The following is a 26,460-nucleotide window of genomic DNA, read 5'->3' as shown; positions in this document are numbered from 1 at the left end:
ACCTAGGAATCAGGCCTGTGAGCCATCTAGGAATCAGGCCTGTGAGCCACCTAGGAATCAGGCCTGTGAGCCATCCAGGAATCAGGCCTGTGAGCCATCTAGGAATCAAGCCTGTGAGCCATCTAGGAATCAAGCCTGTGAGCCATCTAGGAATCACTGCCTGCGTGGAGCTGTCGAGGCGAGGGAGGAACATTTCGCGTAGCCTGGAGCCATGTCCACTACTTTCAACAGTCTACACCCCACTATCAATAATGCCGTAATGCCATAATGCCATCACCAATACCTCTGTCAAATCCACGCTGCTCCATCGTCACCCAACCCTCTACCTGCCCTTTCTCTTGTCTGCCTCGCTGTTCTTGAATGGAAACCCACTCGTCCGCTTGTCGGCCCCCGTCTTCCTGCTAATCCTGCCGTTGCTGCTGGCAAACAGGATACACCACAGCGCTACCGCGCCCAGGAACACGCTGCCCATGCTGCCCAGCCCGAACGAGAACACGCCCGTCTCTGTCCACAGGCCGTAGCAGTAGAACGCCGTCGCCGAGTGGAAGAGCGCCGTGATCGTCAGCGTGGGGAGTGCGTAGGGCGCCTTGGGATCCGTCTTGTCTGTTGAGACGCCTGCTCTGTCAGCTTAATTGCCTAGGCCTCTGAAGGGGGAGCCAACCTTCTGCGAGGCTGCTGCTCAGCGGCACAGAGCCTGTGAGCAGCACGGTGAGGACCCCGAGGGTCAGTAGCGTGAAGCCGAGGGTGCGGGAGAAGTAGACTTCGAGCGTCGTGGCCTCGCGGACTTCGGGCGAGAGCAGCGCTACGATCATCGTGGGGCTGGCGATGAGCGGCGCGGCTTGGGTTGCTGGGTTATTGTCAGTCTGTATTGAGCAGGATTGAGCTGCGGAGACGGACCCAACCAGGCGGCGGTGCCGTAGCTGTAGAAGTAGTACACCTGCGCAAACCCGTCAGTTCTGCGTCCTTGCGTATTCACCGCGTTGTGAGCACACGTACGTCCATGTTGCTAGCTTGTTGAAGGAATTTTTGTTGTGTTCAAGTTGTAATGAGGAGTGTACTGTGTGATTTGGTTCAATTGAGGAGACGCAAAGGGGGAAGCTTGTCGTGGCTTTGAAGTGTGGAATGTGCCTGGCGTCGAAGCAACGCTACGTCATCGCCTGCCATGATCTGCCGCTCGACCCGGCATCCCCCTAACCATAACGGGTAACTGCACATGAGACGTGAGGTAGATGTGACGGAATTGTCATAATTGTGAGACTGAGATCTTGTTTATCTAAATATCCAAGTGTCCTGCGTCCGAGCTAAGATGCAATATCATCGGAAGTAGTGAGCTCTACCCCTGGAACAGGCGCGAGGCATGAAAACGCGAGGCTGTGGCTGTGCTCACAGAGGTCCATAGTCTTCTTCGACAACATTATCGATCTTTCTTGACGCGTCCGGCATCAAGGTCCCTCAACACAGCCTTCACAGGCCACACAAACCCTTCTTCGATACGGCCCGTTTGGCCCTCGACAATCGTCACAAGGAATTCGGTCAAAGCCATGCCAATGTAAGCGCCAATGCCCGTGAAGATATGCCACCAGCCATGCAGCTCGAAAAGGAAGCCCCAAGGAAGTCCCACGTAGTGCTTGACCTTGGTGACATGGCTGCACAGATGGAAGTCGATGCTCCAGAGGAAGTAACCGAATAGGAAGTTTGCTGGCTGTGGTCAGTGGGGGTCTAGCTAAAGTACCGCTGTCGTCGTACCAATGCCAAATGTAGCTAGCTGACCCATGCGCTTCTTGTGCTCTTCGTTTTTGACTCTCTCCCTGATCAGCTTCCGAGTCTTTCTGACTACCATGATGACCATGATCGCGAACACGATCTCGTGCACGTAGATCTCGTCGGCCACAACATGGTAAGTAGATACGGGAATCAGCACGCCGAGAATGGCGAGCGTGTAGTTCCTCCGTTGGGCAGGGGTTGCCTCAAAGCAGAGCAACTGGTGAAGCAATGCACCGACAGCGAGGAACATGGAGAGATCATCACCTGAGACAATCAGATATATTCTCGCCTTTTGAGTTGACACCTCAAGTCAAGGACGAAGATGAGGTCCTCCAGGGTGGATATTGGGTAAACGACTTACCCATCTGGCTGTGATACTTTAGCGTAGCATGGAACCACATCGAAAGCAGTCCAACGCCTATGAGGCCCCAGTACGGGAAGGCCAACGTGGACCACATTCCTCCATCTTTGCGCGGCTGTACTCTGCGGAGACCATAGATACCGTAAATGACTGATCATTGTTAGCTACGATGCTTCCTCTTTGGTGCGAAGGTGCATACGTACCATAGATTGAATTGGTGATTGTGTTAACAAATTCGCCAATGTACGGTGTGATGTTGTAGTCCTAGCCTGATGAGCTCATGAAACAACAGCATTTGGCCTCATGTGTTTACCTCCTCACAAAAGCTACAACAGGTTAGCGAGGCAGCTTACACAGCATCATGTCTCGGCGCAAATGCAGGTACCGCGCTGATCGTACACTTACTTGTGGTTCGAGTTCGGCGCGCCCCAGACGCCTGTTCCAGGCGCTAATGGGTATGGCCAACGGAATTGCATGTTGCTGACGGATAGCAATTGCACTGTAGTGTTGCAGAAGAGTGCAGGTGAGGCGTGGAGCTGCTTGCGGTCGGTGTTTTGCGACGCTTCTACGAGCTTTGACCATATCTCCTCCACGTGGCGCGCTAGATTCCTGAACACATGTGATGCCGTCGAGATTCTTGAAATAAAGTTCTAGCATCCTGCTGTTGGTCATCTAGTCTTGTATTGCCTGTCTCTGAACAAGCTTTTGACCATTCAGGATGTCATATTGAGCCAGATTGAGCTGCCGGTCAGTGCGTAAGAGGCTTTAGTATCTATCGACATAGCTATAATTGAATAATATCAAGAATCCTGGAACAGGTGTTGGCATCTGCTAAACAAATTGAACTAGGCAGGAAACAAGATGTGCGCAGTGTTGTTACCTTGAATGTCGAGTCGTTGTCGTTAACCAAGTCTTGCATTAGGCCCCGATTAGAAATCCAGCCTATTTAATGATCCACGGCAACGTGCAATTCAAAATGCACAGAGAGCATTACAAACAACTAGATACACGCCCGCTGTAATTAAGTAGTTCCGAGTTCTGCGTGTGCCTTAGTGCAGTCTGCGCACCGCCGTCTACCCTTCTTTCTAGGCGCCGGCAAGCAAAAATAGGTGCATCCCATAACGCACAAAGGCTTCAGCTTCATATTGTTACCAGCTGTTCGGAAGCACAAGCGCGCAAAAAATGGGTCCTGCCGCGACTCGAACGCGGGGCCTCTCGCAAGAAAGCTTAGTTACCCTAAGCGAGAATCACTGGAAAATTTGTTAGACGTGTGAAGATATAGAAGAATAGACATTTAACTCACTACCACTAGACCACAGGACCTGATTGGCTGTTGATGTGATTTGGGAATATTATAACATTAATGATCTGTAGCTGCAAACTCTCTGTTGAAATTTGATGGGCCCGCAACAAGCTTCTGTGGAAGAACAGAGGCTGATCAGCCTCGCATGAGCTCGCAAAACATCAAGATTGTCGAGACGATCGCTTAGATGCAGTGGTGGCCTGATTATGGGGCCATTTGAGCGAGGTTTGAGCGAGAGCCCGTAGGAGCGGTACATCACATCAATTGAACGACACATGTGTAGACGCTTATGATCGCGAGCGATCATGAATCGAATGACCAACTGCTATCGACATCCGTGATCTGCAACTCTCTGCGCTTTGGAGTATTGATGAGATCTGGGTAGCCTCCACATGGGGGGGGGGGGGGGGGGGGGGGGGGGGGGGGGGGGGCTTTATGGCGATTGAGAACTTGGACAGCGTGCATACGGCATCAGGTATAGACGTCGGACCTTACTGGAGACATAGTTTTGATGGCCGCACTCACGAGTTTTCTAAAGTGCCAGCGCGATGCTGCTGAAGATCCTCGGAGGCAGATGCAGAATGTATCACAGCAACGAGAATACCAACCACCAGATGCTCGAAATACTGTCCATCAGGACTTATATGTTCAAAGTTGGTTTACCTCCAACTTAGTTGGCACGGAAACTACCGAGTCTCTTTTTGCTGGACTGATGTCAGACTTCCTTAATCGCCACGACTGCCTCCTCTACTGGTGTACATTGATCCTTGGCAACGATGCTCTCCCGAATATGATGGTGGGCTTTTCAATCATTAGCATCTATACATGCTGTTCATGACGACGGCGTTGTTGCGAGCAAACAAGGGATTTTGAAAGAAGTAAGAGGAACCTGGTTTCCATCAGACCCTGCTATAAAGTCATTTGGTGTATGAAGCTGGGGATGTCAAAGGTAGGTGTTGCTCGAATTTTGAGACTCGCAGGGAATCACTGGTCTGTAGCGCCTTCTGGTTTGAACCTCGGCTGCGCTATCCAAATGGAGCGACTTCTTGCGAACACCATCATTGACTTCCACCTGCGTTTCGTTCCAATAACTTTCACAATGTGAAGATCTCCAAGTCACTGTCTCCAACTCACCATTTCAAGTACACCCCATAGTTTTCTAAGCTACTTGCATTGATTCTCTGCCAGTCGGCTTCTGCTTCACCTACCCACAACGCCAAGCATGGCAACCAGCTCGAGGGAAGAATACACACCTCTACTCGCAAGCCACGCACCTGCGCTCGAAGTCAACCGGAACACCTTCGAAGACGACCCGTCAAAGCTCTCCAACCGATTTGTGTTCAAGATGGCAGCGGCCATGTTTTCGTTCGCCATGCTCGGGCTCCTCCAATCATCCATTGGTACCCTCCTGCCATTGATATCCAAATACTACGACCTTTCCGACTTTCACGTGTCACTCATCTTCGTCGTATGCCCTCTCGGTTATATACTCGCCGCCCAGACGAGCTCGCTCATCCATCACCGGTCCGGCCAGTTTGGGATTGCATTCATTGGTCCGGTGCTGCAGATGATTGCTGCAGGACTATTGTCACTGCACAATCAGTTCGGACTTGTGCTGGTTGGATTTGCAGTGCAGGGTCTTGGAATGGGCCTGCTCGACGGAAGTTGGTGTGCTTGGGCTGGTAGTATGGAAAGAGCGAGTACGGTTTCAGGCCTTTTGCATAGCAGCTTCTCTGCGGGAGCGGCAACTGCGCCGATCCTTATCACGCTTATGACTACCAATGGACACGCTTGGTTTGAGTGGTACTATGTCCTAGTAAGTCAAGTTTAGGCCAAACTCAGTCTCGTGCTCACGATTGCTATAGGGCGCTCTCTCGATCATTGACGCCGTCGCATTATGCACCGCCTTCTGGAACGAAACAGCATCTGTACATCGACAAACACATCAGTCGGACGAATCATACAACAAGGCCTACTCCAGAGCAATGCTCGGATTCCCCGCCACCTGGTGGTGCGCAGCTTACTTCCTTGCGGACGTGGGTGTCGAGACCGCGATCTCAGGATGGATTGTTTCCTTCATGCTTCGCAGCCGGACTGCCACACCTTATCTTGCCGGCCTCTCGTCATCGGGGTTCTGGGCTGGTATGGCTGTTGGTCGGCTTGTTCTAGGACCGTTGACAGACAGGATTGGTGTGCGTAAAGCGACCGCGTTGTATTTTGCTTTAGCTATATCAGTAGAGACTCTGTTCGCGATACTGCCGTACCCCGTCGTCTCAGTCGTGCTGATGATTGTATTGGGCTTCCTTATGGGACCGTTGTTCCCCTCCGGCGTCATTGTCTTGACACAGTTACTCCCGAAGGAATTCCACGTAGCTGCAGTCTCGTTCGTCGCATCACTGGGTCAAGTGGGTGGAGCATTGTTGCCATTCGGTATTGGCGCGGTTGTTGAGGGGCTTGGGATTGGAGTCTTCCGTTTTGCGATCTTGGTCCAGTCAGTATTGGCCATGACACTGTGGATAGCTTTCGCGAGGCTTCGACCGGCAACGTCGACATTCGAACGAAGTTTGGCGCACGAGGATTGAGGAAGCAGTCAGAGCATACAGTATTGGCTTGCAAACGCGTGACATCAGCGTAAAATTCGGTGTCATTGCATGAGTTCTACAACACTGTACACTCAGGCTCGAGATTCTGAACGTAGATCTTCACTTGTAGATGTTCGACGCCCACTGGTACTCGAATATTCTACACGCTTCTCGATGCCTTGGATGGGTCTGAGCTCCGTCTCGCTGCCCCAATCATTTTCTGTCACACTGCCCTTTTGCGACATGCTTGTATTCAAACTGCCGCCCCATTGACCGCTCAAGACACGTCGGGTCCTGCTTTGACCAGCTACCTGGCTTGTTGTTTTTCCACCACTCCGCTCGCGGGTATTTGATCTGCCTTGTGTACGGCCGATCTTGACGTTCAGTAAGTAGCGAAAAGCAGGTAACGTCGCAACGATGATAGAGACGGACGACTCGATATGACTCCACATGCTCAGGAGCACTGGAGCGTCCGCAACCGTGGCAGGGTCTTTAGTAGCGTTGGAAGTTGCCTTTGTGACTTGGGCGAGGCGGGCGAGAGCGAAAGCTATGATGATGATTCCGAGTGAGAAGATCATGGCGAGACCGAACTTTTGTCGTGCGTTGATTTGTAGTTTGCGGAGGATATTGAGGGGTAGAATCATGACGATGGCGTCTGCGACTACATCCGCGCTGGTTGCAAATTTGATGGACGCGTCTGCTCGAACGAGATCTTCTGGGTCACTGCAACCAGCTCAAGAACAGTCAGCGTTGTCTGACTTTTCTACAATTGTGGACTTACTGGAACTCCAATACTTTGCTAGTGGTTTGCAGGTCAGAAAGTTGGACAACATGCAAGCCAAGTATAGCAGTAGAACCACAGCAAAGCAGCCCCACCACGCCTTGATGTACTTGGGTAGCCCATTCAAGAGGCGGCGAAAGAAGAAAAGGATCGAAAACTTGGCTGCTGGAGATTAGCCACTGGCTCCGATAAATTCGAGCAGATAGGATTATGAAGCATACCAGCCCATAACGTGGTCCAGAAGAGTAACATCTGGCTGAACATGAGTTTGAGAGATGTCTGTGTTCTAGCAATGAACACGTCCGGAGGTAACGGCATGGGTGTGGTTGGGTCTTGCATCACTGCAGCAGCGTACGCTCCGGCTAGATAGAATTGCGGCAGAAGGCGAGTGATCACGGCTGTGAGACCCGTCAAGGACAGTATGCCACCAAAGACAAAGTAGTCATCAGCAAAAATCTGGCGTTGTGAGTGCCATCGCGTGATGCCCCTCATAACAGTGAGTAGAAGTGATGCGGCCCATAGAGACCAGATCAGTATCTGCTGTGTGTGAGCACGAGAAATATACTTGATATGATATATCGTACCATGAGGTGCGTATAGTCCATTGCCGCCGATATCTCCATGTTATCGATCTGGGGAGGCTAGACGTATTGGTCTGAAAACTGGGCAACATCGCTGATTTAACAAAGACAGAGGTCCAGGAAGGCCCTTGCTTGAAGTCCTGTCACAAGATGTTTTGGTCGCTAACGTTTGGGCAATGCTCCGCTATGGTCCCGTGTTCACACACGGCTTACCGTGTCTGCGACTGCCTAATCCATCCTGCAGGAATTGGGCCCCTGCACGCCTGCAGACCGGATATTAGCTAATGCATAATGCTGCAGAACACGCGGCTTTTGTTGCGTCTTCCAATTTCAACATTGGCAGCAAGGTAGATTGGCCTACGCTTCGATTGAATTATTCTTGGAAGCATGTGACAGGAGCGTCAAAAGTGGACATCGATTCTCTTCTGTTGTAGAAAAAGCTGGACATAACCACACAGTAGTGTGTAGCCTCCTCAAGCCCTGTTAACTTGCAGATACCGTGCAAGCTGTCTCTGAAGACCCCCCGTATTCTTTGAACCCCGAGACTTGTCATTAACTTCTACTTGATATAAGAACGGACGCCCATTAAGCCTGCGTCGTGTGCCAACGCACCTCCTATGATTGTCGATGTCGAACGTTGTGTAAGATAGTCACATATGACTAATTCATCATCGCAGCCCTTCCGTGCGCTTATGCATCCGCGACCTTCCAGCCTCCGACAAGTAGGTTTGTGTAGATACTTAATGGATCGTACTTGGCACGAATCGTTTTAAGCTTTCTCAGATTCGTAGCTGGATAGCTCTGGAAGACTGGTTGCCCCTTTCCTGCATCGTTCATGTAGAGGTACGTGGCGCTGAGAGACTTTTGGGCCAGAAAAGCGTTAATGGCCGCGGTTATTTCATCCGCAGCAGCTTGGACAACGGCGTCGTCGGAACTATTTTGCCATGTGAGATTTATTACCTGCCAGAAGAAGGGTGCTTTTGAAATGTCGACACCTTGAGGGTTTCCTCCGCTGTCAACGCTCTTCTGGAGAAAGGACTTGGTCACTGGTTGGAAGGTAATTGAAGCCTGTAAGCCAGCGACGCTTGTCAGCTTTGATGACACCTGCGAGATAAAGGTATCATGGATCCCTTGGACAGCTTCTCTGTCCACCAAAGACGACAGAGTTCGGAATGCCTGGCGCAGACCATTCGGCTGCAAAGCGTCTGTTGCAGCGATGTAGGAAGCTAGCGGTTGCAGCGCGTATGAGTCAGCTACTGGAGGTAGTCGAGGCGCAGTAAAGTTTTCAAACGCCGTAGGGCTGTCCGTCAACGAGTCGTAGAACTTTGCTGCAGCGTACACAGTCAAACCCACCGAGGGGAACGTCAGGATTGTTGGGATTATGGCCGCCTTGGGGTCAGCAGGTGCACTGTACTTTCCGAAGTTGTAGACACCATCGAGGTAGCTCTTGGATTGCGACTGATCGTATTGTGCAATTCCGATATGCACTTCGCTAGATGGCACTGTCTTCAAGTCGAATCGTGTCACAATGCAGAAGGAGTTGCCGCCACCTCGAAGCGCCCAGAAAAGATCCGAGTACGTATTACTAGCAGTAGCTTCGACAACGATGCCACTACTGAGTACACACTGTCGTCGTCAGTACAACTCAGATTCGGTTGGGGAGGAGCCAACCTGATACTTTACGACGTTATCTGACGCAAAGCCGTGCTGTGATGAATAGAATGATATGCCACCTCCAAGCAAGAGACCCGGCACGCCTACGTGACCTACCCGGCCGCCGACTGCTGCAAGGTTCGACGGTGCCAGGTATGAATAGACATCTCCCCACCGGTTGCCCGGTCCGACGGAGACTGTAGACTTGTCGGAAGAAAGCGCCAGAGCGGTGAGATTGGACGCTGAAAGCAATATGCCCGTGCTATCGATGCCATTGTAGCCAGGAATGGGCATGTGGCCTCCACCTCGAACAGCAAACTTGGAAAGCGTCAATGTCATCGTAGTGACTGCCAGAGACACCTGCTGCGCATTTTGTGGGACAAAAATGCAAGCAGGACCGTTAAAAGTAGTCGCGGACCAGTAAACTGAATTATAAGCTTCGAACCTCAGAAACGGTCACAGGAAGTACCCACCCGACTGCGTCTCGTATACGTACCCAGCAGAACCTGGGTAATATGTCTGCTCAGGATACTTAAGCCGAAACATGGCGCATGCAACCTTTTCGCCACCCAGACTGCTGTTGACTGCAGATGTTGCAGCCAAAGCCGGCACCGCGAGGAGGAATGCCACGGTCGTCGTGATGAGTGTCATGTTGGGCTGGTGTATCCGTCAGGTTCAGGAGGAATGAAGGTAAACGAGGCATCCGCGAGGCTTTTGTATCGTGGCGTATCGACCATGAGCGGCTCATTTGCACCCGTGTCTTTTGATCCTGCGCTACATCGTTCAGTCATGAATGGGGTTTAGCTATTCAGCAACGGCTAGTACTTCGTAGGCGAGTGGAAGTTGATCCTTACATAGCTAGCGTACAAGGAGTTGCTGCGAGATGCACGTACCGTGCACGTTGGACGTGCATTCTACTCGCAGGGTGAACGAAATAGACGCAAAGCTAGGCTTTCAGTGTGACGCAAAAAGCTTCACATGTTTGGCGATTTTGGCTGGGAGAAGCTGGGAGGAAGAGCATCCCTGGACCGCGGTTGCCGTTAGTGTTAGCGCGGCACTAAGCGGAATGCCTTCTCCATATGGTATCGACACGGGAAGCGCAAGCTGGGGCTTGTTTCTTGAGATACAATGGCATTACACTGGCAATCTTAAAACGCCACTCTTTTTGTCAAATCAGAGTGAGGTACCATGAACATCGAGCGAACACCAGAATACTAGCCATGGGCACAAGAACACCCCGAATGCTCAAAGACCCCAAGATCAGATAGTACAGCCAGAGCAGCGTAAGTAGTGAGACGGATTCATTCGGTAAAAAGTCTTTATACCGCCCCAACTACGTGACTGCACTTTCATACCACAAAACACCGCCTGCTACATGCAGCTACCTGCTCTTTCTATTTCTGTCCATATGTGAGCACAGGAAGAACCATCTTGAGTGTCCTCCTTAATGTAGCTCTGGGTCATTGATGTATCCAAGCTCTGTGGCCAACTGACAGCTAGTGTTTTTCAACATTATCCTCTCTTTCAACAAATACACTCAAGGCCATGCGGGATCCTCGAGTCTCCTGAAGCAGGCCACATACTTCATCCCGTTATTCCTCGTGACCTTCTTCCCCTCCTCAGTCTCACTCCTCATCAGCCTCACGCACTCATCCATGCCTTCTTGAGCCTCTCCCTCCCCCTCCTCAAAAACCTTACTGACTCGCTCAAAACTAGGATGCTTCTCAAAGTGCCCCTTCATCCATTCGTGCAGATCCTGCACATCAGTGATCGTATACACGACCGCGCCCGGTTTGAGTACATAAGCATACTCCGAGTTGAGCGTGTACGATACAATGCGGGCTTTGTGCTTGCGCTGCTTGAAGTGCGGATCCGGGAAGCAGAGGAAGATCTTTTTGAGCTGCGCTTTCTGGAAGAAGTTGGGCAGGAACTTCATCGTGTTTGCGCGGATGCAGGACGCGTTTTGATAAGCGCCTGTTGCGGCGTTCTGAACCCGCAGGGCGCGCACTTTCTCTTGCACATATTCTGTGACTGAGGTTCTGATCTCGAGGCCTGCGGTAATGTTAGTATGCTTGAATATGGACTAAACAGGCTGTCGGCGAGCAACGCACCTAGCATCAGTGTGTCCGGGAACTTTGGCGCGAGTGCGAATAAAAGGCCTCCAAAACCACAACCAATGTCGGCAATCTCGACGTTCTTTGTGAGTGCCATGACTGCTGTGCTCTTGTCTTTCTCGCCGTTGTCATGTGACTCGACTTTTGACTTCGATCGCGCCTTGTCCTCGGCTGCATACGTAGGGTACAGACCTGCCCAGTCCATATCCGCGGGACTTGTGGGACTGCAAACGCTTAGCCAAGACCCGAAAACAACGGCAAGGTACCATTTACTATGTCAATGAGTGATCTGAGAACGGGTTGGCGTGGGCGCGTTGCCGGTAGAATTTCTTCTTCGGCAGCGTCGCGTCATTTTCGACGAGTGTCTTCTTGTACTCTTCACGCTTCTGGCGCTTTGCTGGCTCGCCGGTCATGGTGTCGGTTTTGCGCTTGCTCATGGAAGTCGTGCTGATCTGCAGGTTGGTGCTGGGAAAGTTTGGTGTGGGAGGCGAGAGTAGATTGGCTGGTTTGCGGGAAGCGAGGCTGAAGTGGAGTCACCGTTAGCCTCATCGCCCGTGGTTCGCGTTTTGCTGAGGCACGAAACTCGCAAACGTTGCAGGTCAGGCATGACGTAGTGGGAACATTGAGATATCATGAGCCAACGATCGTCGAGCTCGGTCGATTTACCACATAAGAAGATAGAGCCACGCCCTTCAATCGCGCACTGCGTAAAGAACGGTGAGGTGTAAAGTTTGATACACAGAAGTCAAGTCCAGCCCAGACACGCTGCGCCCAAGTGCCAATCCCACACAGTATGCCAATTCGTGCAATCGTAATCAACAGAATTCATAGGTGCCGTGGCACCCGTGATCATCAATGTGCTTCAGCTGAAGCTTCTGAAATCTAGGACTTGTCAGCGCATGAAATGCGAAGAGGCTAGACTCCGCTTACTTCTCGCTCTTTGCATGGAAGTAGATACCCTCGATGCTGCCCGAGACTTGGTTGAACGAAATGTAGTAAAAGCCTTCAAAGCTTGCACCACTGATAGTCTTAACTCTATGGTCTGGCACCAAAAAGTACTCCTTCCAGCGCATGAACAGATGCTCCTTCTGCATCCAATCTTTGGAGATTGTCTCTGACCGCGACGAATGCTTCGAAAGAGGTTTGTATGCAGGGAACCGCGCCCAATGTTGTCGGTCGACCTTCTCGTTCGAGCCCCATTCAGGATGTTGTGTGACGAACGAGTATTTATTCCCAATGATTTCACCCTCAAAGTATGTGGTCAAACTAGGGTGGTCGTCGGTCAGGCCTGTCGCTGCGTTAGCTCTCTGCTTGTACATGTCCGATATGCGACATGCACACCTTGTATGCGTAGGTATCCACACATGAATGACTCGCGCATATCCACATGTTTGATTTCAACATCCACTTCATACTGCTGGCGATCGGAGGTTTGGCTGCCCTTGAACCGGCTACCAGGGCGTAGGAGTGAGGAGGACGAATTGGGGAGAAACTGCGGGAACAATCAGCAAGAGTGGTCTTACAGGATCATTACATTGCGCGATGTGAGCACGTACTCGATGAGCAGGATACGGAGCAGCCAGATGGCTGGAGTTGAATCGAATTGGCGCCGGCGCAGTGGCAGAGAGAGGCGAGGCCTGGGACACGCGCTGGTCTTCGGCGTTATCGTCGGTCACCGTCGTTGGCGTTGGTATGTCTCTGCTCGGTGCTTCTATGCTTGCGCTCGATGGCTTGATATGTGTCTCGGCGGGCGACTGATCGCGCGTGCCATGTGGCGGCGGCGTGGGCTGTTGCAGCATTCGCAGGCGTTGCGCAGAGTCAACATCCTGGCTGGCACTGCTTTCGTGGACATCGCTCAGTTCCTCATGCGCTGTCGAAGTATGTGTGTCATCTGGTGGACATGTTGCGCGCTCGTGCTCCGCTGGCAAGACGACATCATCGGGCGTCGGCATAGTCCGGTCGAGGAGAAGCCAGGGTCACAGCAACAAGTTATTGATTACACATGGGTCGAAGAGGTGTATACAAAGGCAGAACGGTCGATGTTAGGATAATGGCAGGCTTCGTGGAGGGCTGAGGTATGCTTCTACGAGCGATGACATCTGGGCGCTCAGATGGATGCGTCGACTCCAGTGGGTACGGCCGCCGGCGGCTTTCTGGGGTTCACTAGCTTCACGTGGGGGCGAAAGGCACACCAGCAGCCAGCTGGTAGGCCGAAGATCACACGATCATATTTGCATAGTGGCTGTAATCGCGCAAAGTGCAGACAAGCAACTGCTCTGGTTCGAAGTCATTCGTTTGGCTTTATGTCTAATCGAAGTCTGACGGAAGAGTCAAACGTTCTTTTTCATGCTGCGGGCCGCAAATGCGCGTGTCCTGCCACTGCATGGCCCCTGCGCTTAGCTGGCGTGCGTCCAGGCTATGCCAGCGTCACCGTACTCCAGGCGCCTGACCCTACACACAATGAGCTTGGTCCATGTGCACTCGCGGTAGAACCACGTCGAGAATAGTCGTCCCAAGAGTCGCACTTCATCGCCTCCAGCAAGAGGCTGGGTATCTAGATGGGCTTGATCTGTGCACTGTGAGCATATGTCCGCCTGCAATGAGTAGTGTGTTATACCTTGAAGTGCAGGGATATTAATGAGAAGACCAGAGCCTTCAGGTCTTGAACGAGGTAGTAAAAGACGCGGAGCCCTTCCGGATCTGACGAGTCCTGTACATCTTGCAGAGATCCAATTTTGGCGGTCTGTTCACATTAAACCTTGTCGTCTTGTGGGCATGCGAATTACACATACCTCGAATGAGATGTGCTCGCTACCCAACCTGATCTCGAGTTCCTGACGGCCGTCTTTGTTCTTCTGTGGCCACTTTGTATCGTCCTCTCTATATCGAGTCAGCTTCTTGTTCTGCGAATGCACGTATGAGCATATACTTTAGGATTTCGCTCTCCTTGACAATGCGCTTGATTTCAGCGACCAAAGCATCACTCACGCACACTGCAAAGGTTCAGTCGCATGATTCCGAGCAAGGTTCGATGAACGTACTCTCTTTTCGAATGAGAGAATCATTGCGGTAGTTGGAGTTGTTGGCGTATCGTGCAGATGCACTACCACCGTCTCCCAACACTCGGAAATCAAACTCTTGATGAAGGTCAGCGCCTGGCCCGGCTCAATGAGATCTGGCTTGTACACACCTAAGAATTCGTGTCCGAAACGTCCCTGGTGGCCAGAGCTGCGTCACTGTTAGCATCGTACGTTCGCACATGATAGCTGCGCGACCTACTAGTATCTCACGTAGAACGGTTCGCTGCTCATCTTGACGACTTGCTTGCAAGTAGACGCGCAGATGGTAGCTTCGGGTAAGGTGATTGATCTCGGTCCTTACTATGTCCTGCCTCGAGGTTCACGATCTTCGGCGGCGCGAGGACCCCTGCTGTTTTGGCGAGCGGCTGCCAAGCGTCTTAGTTCCACTTTCTCGAGCAGACACCTGGACAGTGTACGCGGTCCTGGAAGCAGCGCAACCCTCGAAGCAAAGAAACCTGTGGTGCGCGGGGCAATTCGACCTCCCTTTCACACGTATCCAAGCTGCGGCTTTATTGAACCCGACATCCCACGCACGGCCGACTCCGCAATCGACACACGTAGCATCCCACCTCCTACGGCCACCAAGGGCACCTCGACCTGACGGTCCACGAACAACCACAGCCATTGCTGCTGGCCATACGCACCGTATACGCACATAGTAGCGGCACAAGCTAGTCCGGAAACATGGCGACTTTCCTCGAGAATGCGTACAGTATGGTACGAAGGGAACACCTGGCAGCATGATGGTGAAGCTCTGGAGAGCTGACGGGCAACAACAGGTGCACCAGGACAATGCGGCCGACGTACCCTCCGAGAATGAGCTGAAGACAGCTCTGGAGAAGGGCAGCGATGAGCAGAAGATTGAGACCATGGTGCGTCTGCGACACTACGCATGCCCCGCGGCGGAGGAGCAACATGGCTGACTCCCGAACAGAAGAAGATCCTGGCCATCATGCTCAACGGCGATGCAAAGTCAGGGCTTCTCATGCACATAATACGATTCGTCATGCCCAGCAAGTCGAAGCCGCTCAAGAAGCTCATGTACTTCTTCTTCGAGGTTTGTCCGAAGCACGACGCCCAGGGCAAGCTGCGCCAGGAATGGATTTTGGTCTGGTGAGTAGACGATTGCAGGCTGTAGCAGGACGACGTACTGACCGTAGAAGTAACGCCATTCGGTTCGATCTGCAGGCACCAAACGAATATGTCCGAGGAAACACATTGCGCTTTGTGTAAGCACCCTTCCTCCTACACACAAAGCTCTGCTAATGAGATTGACAGCACGAAGCTGCGAGATGCAGAACTTGTAGAGCCACTGCTGCGTACGCCGCTCCTCCCCTCGTCCCCAGGACCCTACTAACGCACTCCCCAGAGCCTGTTCGCCAGTGTCTCACCCACCGCCACGCATACGTCCGCAAGAACGCTACCTTTGCCATCGCCTCCATCTTCACCCACCTTCCCGAGCTCATGCCCGATGCGCCCGATCTTCTGACCACGTTCCTCGACGACGAGAACGACCCAACCTGCAAGCGCAACGCGTTCGCCGCCCTTACATCCATCAGCCACGAGAAGGCGCTCGAATACCTAAGCACCGTCTTTGACGCGATTCCGAATCACGAGGAGCTTCTACTACTTGCTGAGCTTGAGTTCATCCGCCGCGATGCCGCCGTCAACCCCGGCAACAAGGCCAAATACTTGCGCCTCATCTTCGATCTGCTCGAGTCACAGGTATCGACCGTTATCTACGAAGCCGCACATGCCCTGACTACTCTCACAAGCAACCCTGTGGCTGTGAAGGCTGCCGCAGGGAAATTCGTAGAGCTTGCTGTCAAGGAGCCCGACAATAACGTCAAGCTCATCGTTCTGGAGCGGGTGAACCAGTTGAGAGACAAGAACGAGGGCGTTCTCGACGATCTGACCATGGAAATTCTTCGTGTTCTGTCGAGCACCGATCTCGACGTGCGCAAGAAGGCTCTGCACATTGCTATGGAGATGATCTCCAGCCGAAATGTAGAAGAGGTGGTGCTTCTCTTGAAGAAAGAGCTAATGAAGACCGTTGATGAGCAGTATGACAAGAACTCCGAGTACAGGTCTATCCTCATCTCCGCCATCCACCAAGCTGCCATCAAGTTCCCAGAGGTCGCCGCAAGCGTTGTCGGCTCGCTCATGGACTTTATTTCTGATGTCAGCAGTAACGCGTCAGCTGTCGATGTGATCTCCTTCGTCAAGGAGGTTGTCGAGCGCTTCCCCGATCTCCGCCCATCCATAATCGAGCGCCTTGTTTCAACTCTTGGTGAGGTTCGCGCTGGCAAGGTCTACCGCGGTGTCCTGTGGATCATTGGCGAGTACGCACTTGAGATCAAGGACATTCAGGATGCTTGGAAGGGCATCCGTTCATCGTTAGGTGAGATTCCTATTCTTGCCTCTGAACAAAGACTGTTGGACGATGCATCAGAGGGCAAGGAGGGCGATGACCAAGTCAATGGACACACCAAGACTGCCGCTCCCACAGGGTCGCGAAAGGTCCTGGCTGATGGAACATACGCGACCGAAAGTGCTCTTACGTCTTCGGCCGCAGCCAAGGCAAAGCTGGACGCTGTCAAGAACTCGCAAAAACCCCCTCTGCGTCAGCTTGTACTCGATGGAGACTACTATCTCGCCACCGTTCTCTCCAGTACACTCACCAAGCTCGTCATGCGATACTCGGAACTTTCACAGAACGCTGCGCGGACAAATGCTCTGCGTGCTGAGGCTATGCTCATCATGATCTCTGTCATCCGTGTTGGACAATCGCAGTTCGTTAAGACCCTTATTGACGAGGACTCTGTCGACCGCATCATGTCTTGTGTTCGCTCTCTATCAGAGTTTTCGCAAAAGAAGGAGCTCGAGACTGTCTTTTTGGAAGACACACGGAAGTCTTTCGCGACCATGGTCCAGACAGAGGAGAAGAAGCGTGCAGCAAAGGAAGCTTCAGAGAGGATGAAGTCGGCTGTCAATGTTGACGACTCTTTCAGCATTCGTCAGCTCAAGAAGAAGGATGCTGATGGCAGCGATGAGATTGAGCAGGACCTGGAGAGGGCCACAGGAGGCGACACCGCGACTGAAGATCTCTCGTCGAAACTCAGCCGCGTGGTCCAGCTCACAGGTTTCTCCGATCCCGTCTACGCCGAGGCCTACGTCAAGGTCCACCAGTTCGACATTGTGCTCGATGTTCTTCTCGTCAACCAGACCACTGAGACACTACAGAACCTCACAGTCGAGTTTGCAACACTTGGCGATCTCAAGGTTGTCGAGCGCCCGCCAACACAGAACGTCGGCCCGCATGACTTCATCAATCTGCAGTCTACCATCAAGGTCTCTTCGACTGACACAGGTGTTATCTTCGGAAACGTTCTGTACGAAGGCGAGAAGGGTATAGACTCTAATGTTGTCATTTTGAACGACGTTCACGTTGATATTATGGACTATATCAAGCCTGCGCAGTGCACAGAGACGCAGTTCCGCACCATGTGGACGGAATTCGAATGGGAGAATAAGGTCAACATCAACTCCAAGGCCAAGTCGTTGCGCGAATTCCTCAAACAGCTGATGGCTTGTACCAACATGAGCTGTCTGACACCAGAAGCATCGATGAAGGGCGACTGTCAATTCTTGTCCGCGAACTTGTACGCCAGAAGCGTCTTCGGTAAGTTATTCCTTCTGCATTGATGCCTCTTCCATACTAATTGCTAGCAGGTGAGGATGCATTGGCCAACTTGAGTATTGAGCAGGAGGGCAACAATGGCCCAATCACTGGGTTTGTCCGTATTCGCAGTCGATCGCAAGGGTTAGCGCTGAGCTTGGGATCGCTGAAGGGTTTGAATAAGGTTGGTGTTGCATGAGCAGCCTGTTCATTATTGGAGAAGATTATGATAATGTGATGCGCCGGCAAAAGTTGGGGCGCATGAGGTTAGAGCTATCAAGCGTTGCTCATCGCATGCTGGCGTATGTAGTCGAAGACACCACCACACGACAATGAGCTCCTCCCGTACCTCACATGCCACGTGCATGCCCCGAGTACTGTCTTCTGGGTTGACAGCTCAACACGCGAGTGCACACGGACGCCATAGCGTCACAATTGCCGGCGTCCTGGCGGTTGGGACGAAAAACCGCCGGTGTTCCCGCGATGCGTGCGGAGAACACCAGCTTTGATTGGCCAATTCACGGATGTTGTGCCGTGCATGCCCATGCAGACATGGAGCTTAAGGGCAAGCCTGTCAAGCTACAGAGAAGTATACGAGCACCATAATAAGCTCATCAGCGATAGCGCATGCTTGGTGCAGCTATAAAATGGACAGTTGCGCCCGTGGAGCTAGGCGAAAGCTTGACGAAGCTTGGCCCTTGTGAATCACTACTCCAAGATGCACTTCCGATCTGCTGCACACGTAGCTGCCGTGCTCGCGTTCATTGCGCTCACTGAGGCAGCTCCTACAACTATTCAGGCTTCTTCAAATGCCGGCTCGCCTGCCTCTGATGTTTACCCTCCGTCTGGCAGTATGATGCTTCTTACAACGCTTCGATTCACAGCCACTGACTCGTGCTACCACAGCTGTAGTTAACTCCTCACTCTTTCCACCGGAGTCGGTGGTGGGCTTCCCCGGGCCAACACCGACTGGCGTCGAGCCCAATGCCATTCAGACGGCTCCTTCGTACCCTTACAACCAGAATGAAGCCAAGTCGTTCCCTCTGATTGCTCCGCAACCCCACGGCAACACCAAGCATTCCAAGTTCGACATCACAAGGTATTGGGGCAATCTGTCTCCGTGGTACTCTCTGCGTTCTGAAGACTACGGCTTGCCCGATGCGAACCCTCTAGTCCCTGAGGGCTGCGAAATCACTCAGATGCTGCTGTTGTACAGACATGGTGCTCGTTACCCTACAAGTGGTGCCGCGCCGGGCACCTTCGCCCAGAAGGTTGTGAATGCGACAAAGGCAGGTGGTCTTGCTTTCTCAGGCGAGCTGTCTTTCCTGAGCGACTGGACCTACAAGCTCGGTGCCGAGCTCCTCACACCGTTTGGACGCAGCCAAAACTTTATGCTGGGTGTGGAGTACAGGCAATTGTATGGACATTTGCTCAACAACTTCACCGCTTCGGACAAGCTGCCTGTGTTCCGCACTCAGAGTCAGGACCGCATGGTCAAGACGGCGGAGAACTTTGCTGCTGGCTTCTTTGGTGGTGAGTAGTTTTGTCGCCTTAAGTTCGATCACTATGGTTAACGCAAGACAGTCCCTGAGTACATGAGCGAGGTCAACATCGAGATCTTAGTCGAGACACCTGGCGTGAACAACTCAGGCGCTCCTTATGAGGTCTGCTTGAACTCGAACGTCGCCAGTAAAGGAAGCATTGGAAGCACCGTGGCCGCAAAGTTTGCCGTCAATGCCTGTGAGCCACCACACACCCAACCATGGAAGAGTGCATGCTGACAACGTGACAGTCAACTCCACTATTGCCCGTCTCCAGTCTCAAGCCAAAGGTATCAACTTCACCGCGACAGACACCATCGCCATGCTGCAGCTCTGCTCCTACGAAACCCACGCACTAGGTTACTCCGCCTTCTGCGATCTATTCAATGAAGTACACTCCCCTCACCCTTTGTGTCCACACATTTTAACATCCCCTCAGGAAGACTTTCTCAACTACGAGTACTACTATGACCTCACCTTCTACTACAACAACGGCCCCGGCTCGCCCGTCGCCGCAGCTCAAGGCAAGGGCTACCTGGACGAATACCTCGCGCGCTTCACGGGCCAGTACCCCTCTGCTCAATCCGCACTAAACGAGACGTTCGACAACAGCTCGACCTACTTCCCGCTCACGCAGTCCATCTACGCCGACGCAACGCACGAAGTCGTCGTCCTCGACACGCTGATGGCGTTCAACCTGACGGCGCTGTTCAACGGGCCCCCGCTCAGCCCGGCGGGGAACAGACACGATAACTCGTTCGTCGCGAGCAGACTCGTGCCGTTCGCGACCCACTTCACAACCCAGGTGCTTGAGTGTCCCGCCAAGAGCCCAAGCAAGCAGATGCGCTTCATTGTGTATGCCCCCCCTCACCCCTCCAATGCAAACCCCCGCGATGAACGCGTCGGCTGACTCACCTTCATAGCAACGACGCAGTGGTCCCCATCCATGGCTCGCACCCCGGATGTCCCAAGGACAAAAACGGGCTGTGCAGTTTCGACAACGTGGTCAGCGTGCTGAAAAAGCGTAGCGCGGAGATCGACTACGCATATGATTGTCTGGGCAACTACACGGCGAGTCCGGGGATGAACTACAACGGGCGGGCGCCAAGGTCATAGTCTGCTAGGTAATACCTTTATGGGGAGGGAAGGCGGTGTTGCGGTATGAGTAGGGAATGCAAGAAGTTGATGAGAACGGAGTGTTGTTCTGTGCGTGATGTTTGAGGTGTAGAGACAGGTACGAGTGTAGGGTTTGACCCGGCAGTGACTGGGATAGTATGATGGGTGTGCAAAAAAACAAAAAGTGATAGCTGAGACTGGTTTCGATCCAGTGTCCTCCGGGTTATGAGCCCGGCGCGCTTCCGCTGCGCCACTCAGCTTATTACCACTTGTTGTTAATAAAAGAGTATCGCTTAAAAGAAATATAATCCAGACACCAATGGTGACAGAGCCGTTTGCAGACTGTGTGAAAGCTGCTGTGGTGCTGTCTTCACGACTTGAGTTTAGAGATGGGAAGGTGGGTTGTGAAAGAAATTTCTGCTAGTGAGTCATAATAGTGAGATTGGAACATCACACCTCGCCACCGCCGAAAACGACCAAAGCGTGTACGCATAAGACTGGACTGGCATGAGAAGAGACCATCAAGCCAAATACGAAAGACTCGAGAATGGTAATCGACTATAAGAAAGAGTGTCGCAATGTAGCAAGTAGACGTAAGAACTCGATAGCATGCAACTCAACACTCAACACGCGACTCGATGGTATCTCGATCTTTAACAACAAACAAACACGACCATAGGAAAGAGTGGGAACGAAACACCTCGCATCACACACCTCTCGCCTCACACAGATGCCCGCTCTTGCTCAACACGGTCCCCAACCCCTTGTGCACCTCGACCTGAAACCCGTCGAACGGGACTCTCTCGCCGTCAATGCTGATGTATCCGCTCTCCTGGTTCTTGGGGATGATACGATACGCCTCGATCTTCTGGTAGTCGACGCCATCCATGTCGAAGAAGGTGTGGTTCTCGACCGCCATGAGCATCTTTATGGCCGTCATGCGCGCGATGTCGCCACGGATCCGGACGAGATCCAGGCAGCCGTCTGAGGGGAGCGAGGCGGAGAAGAAGTTTGCGTCGGGCGACATGTAGGCGATGTTGCCGCAGTAGAAGTTGCCGAGTTGGTCGTGGGGGATGAGTTCCCAGGTGTCGGGCAGAGGGTCATTGATGGTGCCGTACTTGAGATGCGGCAAGGCCGTGTCGGCGGCGGGCACAGGGCGTGAGTCGGAAGTGGGTGCGGGCTTAGAGGCTTCGGCGCGGTAGGCTTCGCGGACGGCGGGCTTGTTGTCGTGAACGGTTTTTACGGCAATGTCGGCTGGGTAGATTGTCTGGGAGAGCAGGCGCACAAGGAAGCCCCAGGTGAAGCGCGCGCTGCCCATCCAGCGCAGATGCTCCGTCGCAAGATCGGTCTCAGCGACGATGCCGACGGCCTGCGAGAGAAAGGAGAGGGTGCGGCGGTCGCCTTGTGTCACCGAGGCGAGGTCGAGGGGCGTGCGCAGGCCCTTTACAACGGCGAGGGCTGCCAGACTAGGGCTGTCTGAGCCGTTGAAGTTGAGGCTCAGGGCATTTCCTGAGCCGCAGGGCAGTTGTGCAACAGCGACCTTTGCCAGTGCTCTCGCAGCGTCTGGTCGCTTCCCAAGCCCATTCCAAACTTCGTGAGGGATGCCGTCGCCAGAGCAGCATGCCACGACATCGTAGGCCTCAATGTCCAGGCTCTGCGCGATATCCACGCCGTGGCCCTGATGCTGTGTCGTCTCGACGTCCAGTGTGCAGCGCGCGGCGGCAAGAATCGGCGCAATCGACTTGTGGTACATGGTGACAGCGCCGCCCTGTCCGCCAAATGGGTTCAGCAGCACCTTCATGCGCTTCTGTCGCTGCGACGCGCCGTATGCGCGGTCGAGCAGCTTCTCGATCCATGCCTCAGCCAGGCGGCTGTCCGGCTTGTCGAGTTTGTAGCTGACCATGGCTGGGCGCACGACTTTGGCGGAGACGGCGTGGGCGTATTGGATGGTCACGTCGCCATTTTCCGAGTGTTCGGCCCAGAGCACGTTGTAGAAGGGAATCGAGCGAGTTGCCTTGTCCTTGCCGGGAAGGGAGAGGCCGCAACAGCCGGCGCTCTTGCTGTCCTGCAGCTCTTCGTCTGCTAGAGTCAGAATAGGGAGGCTTAGATAAATGTCATCTGTCCATACCCAGAACTACCAGCGAGTCCGTCCCGAGCGTCAGCGAGGCATCGCGCCCAACCGCGAGCGTGTCCGGAACATTGGCGGCAGTTCCAGGCTGCGAGTGCTGCTGAGGAGCCAGCGAAGGGTCTCTGAAGGGATCGTCTTGGCCTCCAGTTACGGCCATGGTTACGAAAAGCGAGTGTGGAGCGTCCTCAGCATGCTGGATACGCGGAGGAAGGAGCAGTGTGAGAACTGGAGTAAGCTGTCATAGGAGCACGTTCGCGTACGGCATGCCACCTGCATCGACCGCGGCAGCGGATGCCCGCGGGCGGTACCGGTAGCGCAATATCGAACGCTGATATGATTGGATGACGCAGTTGGCACCTCTCTCGACGGAGACGCGACTGTATCCTGAGAACATGTCATACATCATTCCTGTCATGGATAACTCCAATTCCTCTGTATACTGTCTACACTCTGGCCGGCTTGGTCATTCTAGTCCACACCTCGACGCTGTCCAAATTTCAGTTGCTGTAAACACGCATACACGCCGAAGTCCAAGAAGCGGAAAGAACGCCTTTTGCGCCAAGGCCTCGACGAGTCAGCGTGCTCCTCGCGTGCGGGTGAATCAGCCCAGAAGACTAGAAGACGTCGAAAGCAACCGGGTAAGCATTCAGATTCTTGTCCATGTTCATCAGGCTGAAGTCGAACTCCATGCGCGGAGGATGACCGTCGTAGCCTGAGCTTCTGGAGCAACCTCACCTTCACAAACATGTCTACCCTTTGACCTTTCCACCCAGCACCGGCCCTATACCTCAGCAGAAACTGTGCTCTACGAGCTTAATCCCATGAAAGACGCTCACGCATGTCCTTGCAAGTTATGATTGAACAGAAGCTAACGCTGCGCCGCACCAAAATACCTAGCACGATATTCGCAGCACATGTTCACGGCCAACCTCCAATCATGTCCCAATAACCAAAGTCATACAGTGGTAGGAAAGGGTAAGTAGCGCTCAACTCCCGCGGCACCTTGTCCAGCTGCTCCCGCACGATGTCAACAACCTGACTCATTCTTACCCCAGCCTCGTTCCTGATGTGAGTATCGATAGGCTGAAGTGCTCCCATACAAATCTGGTGAGGAAGCTTCCACCGGATAGCCAGACGAAGCTATTTGGTTGAAGGCACGCAGATGAGCATGTCTCACCAAATTCATCCTTTGCACTCAATTTCTCACGCATGCCTTTTGTCTGTGTCGCCAAATTGTCCAAGGAGCAGAAGGTGTAAGGTTTGCCGCGCTCCTCGCCGGTCGCGAGATATGAGTACCGTCCTATGTTGGGGGTCATGAAGTGCCACGTTGCATTTCCTGTGAGTGCGATAGTCTCGATACTTTACTTGAATGTGGTTCTCTTCAAAAACGAACCGTACTGTCTCTGGATGAAGTCTGTGAGAGTGACGCGGAGGATAAGAAACGGAACGTCAGAATGCGTCGTCCGTGATTCAAGTAACATCCTCTCGCATGATATGGGATCGTTGCCGGGTATAGAGTCACGCCATTTTCTCGAAGCTTGCATGCAGCGGAGGAGATCTAGAAGGTCGAGATGTCCAGCTATTTGTTGGATTAGCTCAGCCGGGAGCGGTGGTACCGTCATGTTGAGTATAGTTCAGAAGCAAGTGCTAGAGACAATATTTTGTAACCACGTGGCTCAGAGCACATGATATCCTATTGTAGCAGGCACTGCCCGGTGGGCAAGTGCACTTACCTGAGAGCTGAGAGCTCCCGGAGAAGGACATCACACAACACCACAACAGATAGCAATACAATTGTTGATCACAGTCTCCGACCGACACTGCTCACGCAGTTACATCTTTAGTACCAGTGGGCTGAAAAAGACTATCCAATGCGTTGGACACGTTGTCCTCACCAGATGCTGCTAGCCTAGCCTGTTCGTTCGGCTGTTTGTCAGACAGGTTTCATCGCGGTCGAATGTCGCACAACGGTCTTGCAATCGAACTTATCCATTCTACTCGGGTTGCCATATGACTCCAACTTTTAGACATAATTATGATCCGCTGTAATGCAACACAACGCCCACCCAAACTGTACAGTCATAAGCCATAATTCGTTGTCTTCATCGAACATCTCACCATCCTTCATATAATATCCAATATCTTATCCTCTCTTGTCATAACCTATCGCCGCCCCCTGCGACCGCCCTGCTGCTTCGCCTGCAACCTAATCTGCGCCTCCTGATCCTGCTGGAACCTCTTAACCTCACCACTGTACTTCTCGTACTCGCCGGCCCACGTGTGTGCCAAGTCCTGCACATCCTGCACAAACCCATCAACGCCCCTATTGTATATCCACAAGCCAATCAAACCTAAGCCGCCCCACAGCACCAGCCTGATCATCAAGTTGACCCAGAACAGGACCGCGCGGTACATCATATTGAGGATCTTGAAGCTGATGAAGAGCGCCGCGACGACGACGAGGATCGACGCGGCATCGGGCTGCGTGGCGAGCCGTGTCAAGAGCGGTGTGAGGTGTGTCTGCGCGGTGCGAAAGACGCCGAACGCCGTCGTGACAAAGGTGAGCAGCGGCGAAGCGATGGACGGCGGGAGCAGCCGCGGCAGCAGGGTAACGTAGTCTGTATGTAGTGAGTCATTTGCTTAGGCGCGACCGGTGAGCGTTTGGCTACTACACACTTTGGACGAACTCCATGGTGAGGCGTGGGCGGGTGACGGGTGAGAGCGTGTGCGGACCGTGGCGACGCGTTTGTTTGAGCGGAGCGAAGCGGTGAACCGGTCAAGGGAGTGGAGCGTCAATAATGCGATCGTGTCGCGCTGAGCGAGGGCTGAGACGTGCTCCGCAGTCAGTGCGGCTTGCGCTGCGTCTGTGCGGGTGTTGACAGCTGTCTACCCGGCGTCTTTGTGATGCTTTGTCGTGGCTCGACTTTCACTTCAAGATGGCGCTAGCATGTGGCTGGCCCTTCCATGCCTCTCTCGCTTAGTCGCCATGCCGCACCCCCACAAGCCTCAAGCCATGCGTATCACGACTGCATGACATTGCGGGGTGCACTTGGTTGCGAGAGCGAGCATATGCGGTGACTGATTGCGGAGTATTTTTGCTCCGCTTCGGGCGTTGAGCTTGCGGCCGTCCCAATGCTTTTGGTGGGAGCGATGTGGGTCGGCACGCATTTGCGGGACCTTCATGGTTTGGCGATTAGGTTCGAGATCTAAGGGGTAGAGGATGGGACTGGCGGTGAACGATGCCGTGGGACGGCCCACCGAGGATGTTGGGAACATTGGGCATGCTGCCATGTCACAGAATCACAATGCTGAGCAAGAGTGCGACCGTGTATTGATGGTACAACTCTGTTCATTCTGCTCGCCTGCTCATGAGCGTTTGCTCGCTGTGTATCTGCTACCTAGATATTTGGTCCCCTTGCTTGTTGCGTTGCAACATATCCGACCCGCGGTGTGACCTCTAGTCCACCTGTCCTGTAATAGTCCGATTCGCAACTGGCGAAACGCAAAGGAAAAAAGGGGCCGAAGCCTGTGTAGGTGACAAATGTCTGGTATCACAGATGCGAAATTTCCCAAACGCCGGATAATAAGGTCATATGCTGTCGTGAAAGTGTAAAGGTGGAAGCCTGATCTGTCAAGTGATGATAGACGAGCACGCCGGCTGGTGTTGGGTTGCACGGTCGTACAGCGGGGACCGTTGTGATCGATGATAGAGGGATGACAGTCTTTGTACGACTTCGGAGTGTCAAGTTGCCCTGCAGGGAGACGACCATCCAGTCG

General features: G+C 53.1%; 12 protein-coding genes and 1 non-coding gene across 13 annotated transcripts; 3 read left to right on the top strand and 10 right to left on the bottom strand.

Moving 5' to 3' along the window:
- Positions 1-66: 66 nt before the first annotated feature.
- On the bottom strand, positions 67-1,208 carry M421DRAFT_279798 (uncharacterized protein). The gene is made up of 4 exons (XM_033588907.1): positions 997-1,208; positions 898-937; positions 662-847; positions 67-615 (listed from the first exon to the last, which is right to left on the bottom strand). The coding sequence occupies exons 1-4, from the start codon at positions 1,000-1,002 to the stop codon at positions 323-325; spliced, it is 525 nt and encodes a 174-aa protein (XP_033444744.1). The 5' UTR covers positions 1,003-1,208; the 3' UTR covers positions 67-322.
- Positions 1,209-1,414: 206 nt separating this feature from the next.
- On the bottom strand, positions 1,415-2,601 carry M421DRAFT_72444 (alkaline ceramidase family protein; the record flags this gene model as incomplete). The annotated part of the gene is made up of 6 exons (XM_033596884.1): positions 1,415-1,698; positions 1,747-2,028; positions 2,126-2,275; positions 2,329-2,389; positions 2,439-2,451; positions 2,531-2,601. The coding sequence occupies 6 exons, from the start codon at positions 2,599-2,601 to the stop codon at positions 1,415-1,417; spliced, it is 861 nt and encodes a 286-aa protein (XP_033444743.1).
- A 1,887-nt stretch (positions 2,602-4,488) lies between these two features.
- On the top strand, positions 4,489-6,056 carry M421DRAFT_279772 (MFS general substrate transporter). The gene is made up of 2 exons (XM_033588906.1): positions 4,489-5,244; positions 5,294-6,056. The coding sequence occupies exons 1-2, from the start codon at positions 4,651-4,653 to the stop codon at positions 6,008-6,010; spliced, it is 1,311 nt and encodes a 436-aa protein (XP_033444742.1). The 5' UTR covers positions 4,489-4,650; the 3' UTR covers positions 6,011-6,056.
- A 46-nt stretch (positions 6,057-6,102) lies between these two features.
- M421DRAFT_8791 (uncharacterized protein) lies at positions 6,103-7,396 on the bottom strand (the record flags this gene model as incomplete). The annotated part of the gene is made up of 4 exons (XM_033597613.1): positions 6,103-6,743; positions 6,792-6,953; positions 7,013-7,328; positions 7,376-7,396. 4 exons carry the CDS (start codon positions 7,394-7,396, stop codon positions 6,103-6,105), a joined length of 1,140 nt encoding a protein of 379 aa, XP_033444741.1.
- A 666-nt stretch (positions 7,397-8,062) lies between these two features.
- Positions 8,063-9,676, bottom strand: M421DRAFT_72492 (FAD binding domain-containing protein; the record flags this gene model as incomplete). The annotated part of the gene is made up of 3 exons (XM_033596888.1): positions 8,063-8,998; positions 9,044-9,450; positions 9,499-9,676. 3 exons carry the CDS (start codon positions 9,674-9,676, stop codon positions 8,063-8,065), a joined length of 1,521 nt encoding a protein of 506 aa, XP_033444740.1.
- Positions 9,677-10,562: 886 nt separating this feature from the next.
- Positions 10,563-11,552, bottom strand: M421DRAFT_72366 (guanine-N(7)--methyltransferase; the record flags this gene model as incomplete). The annotated part of the gene is made up of 3 exons (XM_033596870.1): positions 10,563-11,077; positions 11,137-11,363; positions 11,413-11,552. The coding sequence occupies 3 exons, from the start codon at positions 11,550-11,552 to the stop codon at positions 10,563-10,565; spliced, it is 882 nt and encodes a 293-aa protein (XP_033444739.1).
- Positions 11,553-11,954: 402 nt separating this feature from the next.
- M421DRAFT_72353 (uncharacterized protein) lies at positions 11,955-13,091 on the bottom strand (the record flags this gene model as incomplete). Its single annotated transcript, XM_033596869.1, has 4 exons — positions 11,955-12,021; positions 12,070-12,427; positions 12,481-12,631; positions 12,696-13,091. 4 exons carry the CDS (start codon positions 13,089-13,091, stop codon positions 11,955-11,957), a joined length of 972 nt encoding a protein of 323 aa, XP_033444738.1.
- A 256-nt stretch (positions 13,092-13,347) lies between these two features.
- M421DRAFT_279653 (Mago nashi protein) lies at positions 13,348-14,577 on the bottom strand. Its single transcript, XM_033588903.1, has 7 exons — positions 14,419-14,577; positions 14,330-14,367; positions 14,181-14,276; positions 14,069-14,132; positions 13,932-14,019; positions 13,757-13,882; positions 13,348-13,708 (listed from the first exon to the last, which is right to left on the bottom strand). The coding sequence occupies exons 1-7, from the start codon at positions 14,448-14,450 to the stop codon at positions 13,694-13,696; spliced, it is 459 nt and encodes a 152-aa protein (XP_033444737.1). The 5' UTR covers positions 14,451-14,577; the 3' UTR covers positions 13,348-13,693.
- A 326-nt stretch (positions 14,578-14,903) lies between these two features.
- Positions 14,904-18,097, top strand: M421DRAFT_72344 (coatomer subunit beta; the record flags this gene model as incomplete). The annotated part of the gene is made up of 7 exons (XM_033596866.1): positions 14,904-14,936; positions 14,999-15,091; positions 15,154-15,332; positions 15,383-15,448; positions 15,498-15,538; positions 15,589-17,901; positions 17,949-18,097. 7 exons carry the CDS (start codon positions 14,904-14,906, stop codon positions 18,095-18,097), a joined length of 2,874 nt encoding a protein of 957 aa, XP_033444736.1.
- A 519-nt stretch (positions 18,098-18,616) lies between these two features.
- Positions 18,617-20,555, top strand: M421DRAFT_95427 (phosphoglycerate mutase-like protein; the record flags this gene model as incomplete). The annotated part of the gene is made up of 5 exons (XM_033598307.1): positions 18,617-18,749; positions 18,811-19,431; positions 19,483-19,638; positions 19,691-20,294; positions 20,363-20,555. 5 exons carry the CDS (start codon positions 18,617-18,619, stop codon positions 20,553-20,555), a joined length of 1,707 nt encoding a protein of 568 aa, XP_033444735.1.
- A 188-nt stretch (positions 20,556-20,743) lies between these two features.
- On the bottom strand, positions 20,744-20,815 carry M421DRAFT_t116. Its single transcript has one exon. It is a non-coding gene; the product is annotated as a tRNA-Met (tRNA).
- A 446-nt stretch (positions 20,816-21,261) lies between these two features.
- On the bottom strand, positions 21,262-22,840 carry M421DRAFT_72549 (sphingoid long chain base kinase 4; the record flags this gene model as incomplete). Its single annotated transcript, XM_033596892.1, has 2 exons — positions 21,262-22,569; positions 22,691-22,840. The coding sequence occupies 2 exons, from the start codon at positions 22,838-22,840 to the stop codon at positions 21,262-21,264; spliced, it is 1,458 nt and encodes a 485-aa protein (XP_033444734.1).
- A 1,878-nt stretch (positions 22,841-24,718) lies between these two features.
- Positions 24,719-25,532, bottom strand: M421DRAFT_279603 (uncharacterized protein). The gene is made up of 2 exons (XM_033588902.1): positions 25,360-25,532; positions 24,719-25,301 (listed from the first exon to the last, which is right to left on the bottom strand). The coding sequence occupies exons 1-2, from the start codon at positions 25,373-25,375 to the stop codon at positions 24,847-24,849; spliced, it is 471 nt and encodes a 156-aa protein (XP_033444733.1). The 5' UTR covers positions 25,376-25,532; the 3' UTR covers positions 24,719-24,846.
- Positions 25,533-26,460: the final 928 nt, after the last annotated feature.

The sequence above is a fragment of the Didymella exigua genome (assembly GCF_010094145.1).
Source record: "Didymella exigua CBS 183.55 unplaced genomic scaffold M421scaffold_38, whole genome shotgun sequence".
NCBI classification, from domain to species: Eukaryota; Fungi; Ascomycota; class Dothideomycetes; order Pleosporales; family Didymellaceae; genus Didymella; species Didymella exigua.
This window is presented reverse-complemented; position numbering and strand designations above follow the sequence as displayed.